This window comes from Rhinopithecus bieti, unplaced genomic scaffold (genome assembly GCF_001698545.2).
Source record: "Rhinopithecus bieti isolate Rb0 unplaced genomic scaffold, ASM169854v2 scaffold_6949, whole genome shotgun sequence".
Classification (NCBI taxonomy): Eukaryota; Metazoa; Chordata; class Mammalia; order Primates; family Cercopithecidae; genus Rhinopithecus; species Rhinopithecus bieti.
Window position 1 is genome coordinate 157,291 of NW_016805252.1, and position 9,212 is coordinate 166,502.

Genomic DNA, 9,212 nt, shown 5'->3' on the forward strand with positions numbered 1-9,212 from the left:
GATCCGCCCGTCTCGGCCTCCCAAAGTGCTGGGATTACAGGCTTGAGCCACCGCGTCCGGCCCATTCTCTTTTTTTTTTTCGAGACAGAGTCTAGCTCTGTTACCCAGGCTGGAGTGTAGTGGCACGATCTTGGCTCACTGCAACTTCTGCCTCCCGGGTTCAAGTGATTCTCCTGCCTCAGCCTCCTGAGCAGCTGGGACTACAGGCATGCGTCACCATGCCCGGATAATTTATTTTGTATTTTTTTGTATTTTTAGTAGAGACGGGGTTTCACCATGTGGGTCAGGCTGGTCTCGAACTCCTAACCTCGTGATCCACCCACCTCGGCCTCCCAAAGTGCTGGGATTATGTGTGAGCCACTGCGCCTGGCGACTCTGTCTCTTAAAAATATTTTAATTTTTTTTTTTTTCTTTTTGGTAGAGATTAGGTCTCAATATGTTACCCAGGCTGGTCTGGAACTCCTGGCCTCAAGCAATCCTTCAACCTTGGCCTCTCACAGTGTTGGAAATACTGGTATGGGCCATCATGCCCAGCCCCAAAAAGGTCTTTGTCTGGATACATCATAAGATTCTACACGTCGAGTCCTTCCTTGGCATCTTTGGTCCTCAGAAGGCCCTCAAAGTCCTAAGGGTGGGTTCCTATGCTCTCACCTGGTATATTCCCTACTCCATGAGAACGACTTCCCCTGGCGAGTTCTCCCATCAGCTGAGCCAGCGGCACCCCATCTGGTCCTCACTCTGACAAGTTTTCACCTCCCTGCTGGTTGCTAGCCCATGAAATGATTCATGAAAGCCAAGAACATCCTCTTGAAGGAGCCAGGAGGCACCCCACCCTCTTGTTACTACACAGCCCGCCCCCCACAGCCCCTGCCGCTTCATAATGTTCCCAAGTGCAATACCCTGTGTGACCCTCCTGGCATGCGGGGACACCTTCCCTGTGAGTCTGTGTGACTAATAAACTGTTGTCTTTCTTTTTTGTTTTTTTGAGGCAGAGTCTTGCTCTATCACCCAGGCTGGAATGCAGCAGCGTGGTCTCAGCTCACTGCAAACTCCGCCTCCCGGGTTCAAGCAATTCTCCTGCCTCAGCCTCCTGAGTAGCTGGGATTACAGGCGCCCGCCACCGCACCCAGCTAATTTTTGTATTTTTTAGTAGAGACAGCTTTTCACCATGTTGGCCAGGCTGGTCTTGAACTCCTGACCTCATGATCCACCTGCCTTGGTCTCCCAAAGTGCTGGGATTACAGGCGCGAGCCACCGTGCCTGGCCTAAACTGTTGTCTTTCATCTGTTCATTGCTGGCTCTGGTATATTCAGTCATCTCACAATATTTTATTTTATTTTATTTTTAAATTTATTATTTTATTTTATTTTATTTATTTATTTGAGACAGAGTCTCACTCTGTCGCCGAGGCTGGAGTGCAGTGGTGCGATCTCAGCTCACTACAGTCTTCACCTCCCAGGTTCCAGCGATTCTCCTGCCTCAGTCTCCCGAGTAACTGGGATTACAGGCGTGGGCCACCATGCCCGGCTAAGTTTTGTATTTTTGGTAGAGATGGGGTTTTACCATGTTGGCCAGGCTGGTCTCCTGACCTCAGGTGATCCGCCCACCTTGGCCTCCCAAAGTGCTGGGATTACAAGCGTGAGCCAACGCACCTGGCCACTCAAAAATTTTTAATTAAAGAAGGTTATCATTGAGAGGAAAGGGGAAAATAGGGAATTGTTTAATGGGTATCCACTTTGTTTTGCAAGATGCAGAGTTCTGAAGATTGAAGGCACATCAGTGTAAATGTACTGTCCTCAGCAGCACACTTAAAAATGGGTAAGAGGAGGCCTGGCGCAGTGGCTCACGCCTGTATTCCCAGCACTTTAGGAGGCCAAGGCAGGTGGATCACCTGATGTCAGGAGTTCAAGACCAGCCTTACCAACGTGGTGAAACCTTGTCTCTATTAAAAATACAAAAATGAAGGCTGGGTGCGGTGGCTCACACCTGTAATCCCAGCACTGTGGGAGGCTGATGAGGGCGGATCACGAGGTCAGGAGATCTAGACCATCCTAGCTAACACGGTGAAATTCCCGTCTCTACTAAAAGTACAAACAATTAGCTGGGCGTGGTGGTGGCGGGCGCCTGTAGTCGCAGCTACTCAGGAGGTTCAGGCAGGAGAATGGCATGAACCTGGGAGGCTGAGCTTGCAGTGAGCCCAGAACGTGTCACTGCACTCCAGCCTGGGTGACAGAGCGAGACTGTCTCAAAAAACAAAACAAAACAAAACAAAACAGAAAAAAAATATACAAAAATGAGCCAGAAGTGGTGGCGTGTGCCTGTAATCCCAGCTACTCAGGAGGCTGAGGCAGGAGAATCGCTTGAACCAGGGGGTCAGATGTTGTAGTGAGCTGAGATCGTGCCATTGCACTCCAGCCTAGTGACAGAGCGAGATTCCATCTCAAGAAAAAGAAAAAAAAAAACGGTTAAGAGGAGGCTGGGTGGGGTGGCTCACGCCTGTAATCCCTGCACTTTGGGAGGCCAAGGCGGATGGATTAACTGAGGTCAGGAGTTCAAGACCAGTCTGACCAACATGGAGAAACCCCATCTCTACTAAAAATACAAAAATTAGCTGGGCATGGTGGTAGACACCTATAATCCCAGCTACTTGGGAGGCTGAGACAGGATAATTGCTTGAACGCAGGAGGCAGAGGTTGCAGTGAGCTGAGATCACACCACTGCACTCCAGCCTAGGCAACAAGAATTAAATTCCGTCTCAAAAAAAAAAAGGTTAAGAGGGCAAATTTCATGTTTTGTGTATTTTAGCACTATTTATTTATTCATTTACGAGACAGAGTCTCACTGTGTCGCCCAGGCTGGTGTGATCTTGGCTCACTGCAACCTCTGCCTCCTGGGTTCAAATGTTTCTCCTGCCTCAGCCTCTGGAGTAGCTGGGATTACAGGCATGTAATTTTTGTATTTTTAGTAGAGACAAGACAAGGTTTCACCATGTTGGCCAGGCTGTTGTCGAATTCCTAGCCTCAAGTGAGTGATTCACCTGCCTCAGCCTCCAACGTGCTGGGATTACAGGCGTGAGCCACTGCAGCTGGTTGGCAATTTTTTTTTTTTTTTTTTTTTTTTGAGAGAGAGGGTCTTGCTCTGTTGCTCAGGCTAGAGTAGAGTGGCATGATCTTGGCTCACTGCAGCCTTTACCTTCTGGGCTTAAAGTGATCCTCCCATCTCAGCCTCCCAGGTAGCTGAGTGTGCAGGCATGTGCCACTGTGCCTGCCCAGTTTTGTAGAGACGGGGTTTTGCCATGTTGCCCAGACTGGTCTCAAACTTCTGGGCTCAAGTCATCTGCCTGCCTCAGCCTCCCAAAGTGCTGGGATTATAGGTGTGGCCATAGTTTTTTTTTTTTTTAAAGGTAATCCAGGCTGGTGTGGTGGCTCACGCCTGTAATCCTAGCATTTTGGGAGGCTGAGGTGGGTGGATCGTGAGGTCAGGAGATTGAGACCATCCTGGCTAACACGGTGAAACTCTGTCTTTACTATAAATACAAGACTAGCCGGGCGTGATGGCGGGCGCCTATAGTCCCAGGTACTCGGGAGGCTGAGGCAGGTGAATCACTTGAACCCGGGTGGTGGAGGTTGCAGTGAGCTGAGATCGTGCCACTGCACTCCAGCCTGGGTGACAGAGTGAGACTCCATTTCAAAAAAATAAATACCTAAAAATAAAAAAGGTAATTCTTGAAAATTGCAGCTGAGAAAGGCCTCAGGGATGTTCTCCTTCAGTGTTTCCTAGGCATGCCGCGAGAACCACCCCCATGAAAATGCAGATTCCTGGTGCCTGAGACCTGCTGAATCAGAATCTCCAGGGTTGGGGCGTCTTGGACTCCCCGTTAGCCACAAGGGTCTCAGGAGACTCTTATGCACATTCACATGCGAACCGCCGATCTTGTCTGATGCCCTTGTTTTACAGATGGAGACGGAAGCCCGGAGGGGCACAGATTCTCCAGCATCACGCGGGCAGAAAGAGCAAAGCTAGATATCTGTCTCCTTGGGAACGCTGAGCTGCCTCTTAGTAGACTAAACGGATGCAGTCCGGAGAAGAACGCTCGGCAAGTGGTTATGCATTGTCAATGCTGGGAGAGATTCGGGCGGAAGAGGGAGAAAAGTGGGACTTTACTTTTGATGCTATATTTGTACGTTATTTCCATTTCTTAAAATAACTATGTAACACTTACATTTAGATATAATTATACAAAATGACAAGTAAGTACATTGATAGTTTTTTCTTTTGTTTTGAGATAGAGCCTCGCTCTTGTTGTCCAGGCTGGAGTGCAGTGGTGCCATCTCAGCTCACTGCAACCTCCACCTCCCGGGTTCAAGTGATTCTCCTGCCTCAGCCTCCTGAGTAGCTGGGATTACAGGCGTGCGCCACCACACCTGGCTAATATATATATAATATACATATATATTATATATGTGTGTATGTGTATGTATATTAAGATGGAGTTTTGCTCTTGTTGTCCAGGCTGGAGTGCAGTAGCGGGATCTTGGCTTACCGCAACCTCCGTCTCTTGGGTGATGGAGAAAAGAGAAAGAGAAAAAGAAAGAGAGAAAAGAGAAGAGAGAGGAGAAAGAGAGAAAAGAAGAAAAAAGAAAAGAAAGGAAGAGGGAAGGGAACGGAAGGGAAAAAAAGGAAGGAAGGACGGAAGGTTACAAACAGTGCATTTGGTTTTTTCAGAGTCATTAAAGACTTTGTTTTTTACAGAGATGTTTCCCAGCACACTACTGCCGTCACACCTCATTAATGATGAGTCACTGAGCTTTGCAGAAGTGACTGTGTATAGCCCGTTATTGGCAGAACTTGCTTACTCATTCAGCAAATGTTCACCAAAGTTTACTCGGTTCCTAGCCCTAGCCAGACACTTTAGTCTCAGAGAATCACACAGGGGAGTCAAGACTCTTTCTGCCTTTCAGGGCATCCATTTCCCAGTAAACAGGTGAGAAATGACATTAAAAACTACAGCTCAAGCAGGGTGCAGTGGCTCATGCCTGTAATTCCAGCGCTTTGGGAGGCCGAGGTGGGCGGATCACCTGAGGTCAGGAGTTTGAGACCAACTGGACCAACATGGTAAAACCCCGTCTTTACTAAAAATATAAAAATTAGTCGTGTGTGGTGGCACGTGCCTGTAATCCTAGCTACTCAGGAGGCTGAGGCAGGAGAATCGCTGGAACTCGGGATACAGAGCTTGCAGTGAGTCAAGATTGCACCACTGCAATCCAGCCTGGGCAACAGAGTGAGACTCTGTCTCAAAAACAAAATAAAGCAAAAAAAAAAAAAAAAAAAAAAAAAAAAAAAAAAAAACAGCTCCAACAGAGCTCTGTAGTGTGCACGCTGTAGTTTCAGCTTATTCACAGAGGCGCTGAGGCAGGGGATTCACTTCACCAGGATGTTTGAGTCTTAGCCTGGCAACATGGGAAGACCCCATCTCTAAAAAATAAAAAATGTTTTTTAAAAAACCAATTCACAGCTTTCCATCTCATCTCTGCCACCTTCAGCAATGCCCACATGGTTGAGCACTTCTACATACCCTGCTGTTGAATTGCGTGTTATAGCACTTTGCAAGTATTACGCTCTGAGGCTTGTGTCCAGTATAAATCAATCATATATATGCTAGTTTTTGAGACATGTGCTCTCACATCCTGTCACCCAGGCTGGAGTGCAGATGGCATGAGCTTGCTCACTGCACGCCTTCACTTCCATGGTTCAAGTGATTCTCCTGCTCAGCTCTAGACTTAGCTGGGATTACTGGTGCCCGCCACCACCCCCTGGAAGATTTTTTTTGTATTTTTAAGTAGAGATGGGGCTTTCGCCATGTTGGCCAGGCTCGGTCTCGACTCCTGAGAATATAGGTGATTCCGGCCACCCTCATCTCCCAAAGTGCTGGGATGTACAGGCTTGAGCCCACCGCGTCCCCGGCCATTGTGATCTATTCTTATAGGAGATAGAAGACTATAATAAAAGAAATCCAAGAGTGCTAAGGAGGCGAAGAGACGTGGGTTTCTGAGCAGAGTAGTGGGAAGCGAGGAATCAGGAAAGGTGGGGGAAGAGGAGTAAATTCTTAGAGAAGGTAATGGCTTCAAGTTTCAGTAAGTAATACTTTCCAGGCAAAGAAATGGGAATAATTCCAGACAAGAACACCGCATAACACAGACCACAGGGATGAAAGTAGAATTCGTACCAGCGTCATAAAAAAAGAACAAAATCAGTGTCTTTCAGTAAACATGGACGGCCCAGCTGGAGTCCATTAGTCCTAAGCAAACTAATGCCAGGAATAGAAAAACCAAGACTGCATGTTCTCACTTATAAGTGGACAGATAAACTACCTGGGTTCCTCATTGTTTCAGAAAGATGGAAGAACTGGGGACTCGTGGCACCGCCGGGAAAACTCACGATGTGGGTATATGGTTCAAGTACCTGGGTGATAGGAGTCAATCTTACCTTGAATCTCAGCATCGCGCAACTACACTCCATGTAACCAAACCTGCACATGTACGCGCTTGAATCTAAAATAAAAGTTGAAATTTGTTTTTTTTTTTTCTTGAGATAGAGTCCGCAAGCTCGTTGCCCAGTTGGGAGTGCAGTGGCGGATCTCAGCTTCACTGCAAGCTCTGTCCCCTGTTTCAGCACCATCTCTGGGCCAGCCCTCGCCAACGTAGCCTGAACTACCGGCGCCCGCCACCCCGCAATGCCCTCGGGCTCTAATCTTTTTTTTTTGTAACGTTTTTCAGTAGAAGATGGGGTTTCACCGTGTAGCCGCCAAGCGATGGGTCTCTATCCCTGACCTGGTGAATCCAGCCCGCCGCCTCGGCCCCAACAGTGCTGGAGGTTCACACGCGCGTGAGCCACTGTAGACCCGGCAAAGTTGAAATTTTTTGTGTAGATAATAGATACCGCGTGTGGTAAGCCTTAGAATTCCAGATTCCCAGGCGTCAGGGATTAGTATCGAAAGAAAAGGGAATTGTGGCAGGCAGTGCGGTCATTCATGCCGTGCTAATCCCCAGCGGGCCGATTTGGGCAGGCTAAGGCGTGGGAGCTCGCCTGAGCCCCAGAGTTCAAGACGCAGCCGGCAACCATAAGATAGCGCTCATCTTGGCTGCACAGTGGCTCACGCCTGTAAATCCAGCACTTGGAGCTGAGCGGCGGTGGATGCACAAGGTCAAGGTGTCACGACCAGCCTGGCCAAGATGTGACCAACCACATCTCACAACAACTATAAAACAAAATTAGCCAAAGGCATGGTGGCGCGGTGCCTGTAATCCCGCAGCTACTTTAGGAAGGCGGAGGCAGAAAATTGCTTGAACCCAGGAGGCGGAGGTTGCAGTGAGGGAGATTGTGCCAAGCTGTACTCAGCCTCGGGCAACAGAGTGAGACTCGCCGTCCTCAAAAAGAAAGGATACCTTATCTCTTTTTAAATTTTTTTTTTTGAGACTGGCGTTCAACTCTGTTGTACCCGCAGACCTGGAGTATACGTGCGCTGGGCAATTTCAGCTCACTGCAAGCTTCCACCTCTCAGTTCAAGCGATTTTCCTGTCCGGGCAGGCCTCCCCAAGTAGCTGGGACTATAGGCGTGTGCGACCGACACGCTGGCGCAATTTTTGTATTGCTTTAGTAGAGAGCACGTTTCACTATGCTGGCCAGACTGATCTCGAATTGCCTGACTTCAGATGACTCCACCCGCCTTGGCTCCAAAGTGCTGGATTATATTATGAGGGTGTGAGCCACTGCACCTGCCACCGTCATCTCTTAAAAAAAAAAAAAAAAAATAATATAGTATATACTAGTATAACTCATATAGTACCCACACACACACATATCACACACACACACACACACACACACATATATATATATACCAGATCTCCCAGACTCAGGGATTTTATATATATATATATATTTTAAATATTTGAGGCAAGGTCTTACTTTGTCAGCCAGGCTGGGGTGCAGTGGCAGGATCATAGCTCACTGCAGCCTCTACCTTCTGGTCTCAAGTGATCCTCCCACCTCAGCCTCCTGAGAAGCTGGGATCACAGACATGCACCACCACACCTGGCTAATTTTTTTGATTTTTGGTAGAGACAGAGCTTCACTATGTTGTCTAGGCTGGTCTTGAACTCCTCACCTCAAGTGATCTGCCCTCTTCAGCCTCCCAAAGTGCTGAGATTACAGGCAAGAGTCACCACACCCCGCTGGGGTTCTAGCCTTGCCTGTCCCGCCACCTCCTTACCCCTCACCAGGTCCTCTCTCTGTCCTCTCTCCCACAGGTCCTTCCTGTTCATCCGTTCAAAGGTGCTGAGAGCCAACCTCCAAGCCTCCTCTGTCCCGAAGTGGGTGATGAGCAGCTGGGCCATTTCCAGGGGACCGGCCATCTCCATGCGTCCCCAGGGGACCTTGTCTTCTCCCAACTCTGTCGCGGTCCCCAGGTATAACTTGAACTTCTTCAGCTCCACAGCCTCGAGTTCTTCCAAGTAGGCGGACAGGCGACAGAGGCCGTCCCTGCCTGCGGTTCGTAGCATGGGGGTGCTGTGAGCCCGGAAGGAGGGGACCTGGAGGCTGAGACGTTCCTATGCACGGGACACGGGGTGACCGCAGCACACCTTCCATTGCATTGTTCACAGGTGGTGGGCGGAGAGGCTGAGCCAGCGGTTCGAGGACTGAGAGAGGGAGGAAAGACCTTTTGCTGAAATAATGGCTTTCTCACTCTTCAGCTCCCTCCTGCCCTGCCCCACTCACCAATGGGTGTTCTGGGTGGAGAACAGGAAGTCAGGGGGAGATTAAGAAATCCTAGGAGCCACTTGGCTGATGAAAAAGAGCTTCACTTCTGCTGTCTCTTCCCGGCTCTCCTAACAAAGCAGTCGCTGTCTTTCCACCTTCCTCTTGTTTTCCTCGTTTCACTAGTGTGCGTGGTAGAGGGTATTATCAAAGCCGTGACTGCGCCTCTTCCAGGGAGAACTTTTGTTTTTTGAGACAGAGTCTCGCTCTGTGGCCCAGAGTGATGCAATCTTGGCTCACTGTAACCTCCACCTCCCAGGTTCAAGCGATTCTCCCACCTCAGCCTCCCGAGTAGCGGATTTCAGACACCCGACACCACACCCGGCTAATTTTTGTGGTTTTAGTAAAGACAGGGTTTCACTATGTTGGCCAGGCTGGTCTGGAACTCCTGACCT

At 48.9% G+C, this 9,212-nt stretch overlaps 1 protein-coding gene across 4 annotated transcripts in view; it reads right to left on the bottom strand.

Annotated features, from left to right (window-relative positions):
• The window catches only part of NLRP12 (NLR family pyrin domain containing 12), a 29,284-nt gene extending 20,364 nt beyond the window's left edge, over positions 1 to 8,920 (bottom strand). Inside the window, exon 1 of one of the 4 annotated variants that reach the window (XM_017871784.1) lies at positions 8,273 to 8,920. In XM_017871784.1, coding sequence (XP_017727273.1) covers positions 8,273 to 8,561 — 289 coding nt within the window. In that variant the 5' untranslated portion in view covers positions 8,562 to 8,920. The remainder of the gene's footprint in view (positions 1 to 8,272) is intronic. The other 3 variants (XM_017871782.1, XM_017871785.1, XM_017871783.1) reach the window with 3 other exon arrangements.
• Positions 8,921 to 9,212: the final 292 nt, after the last annotated feature.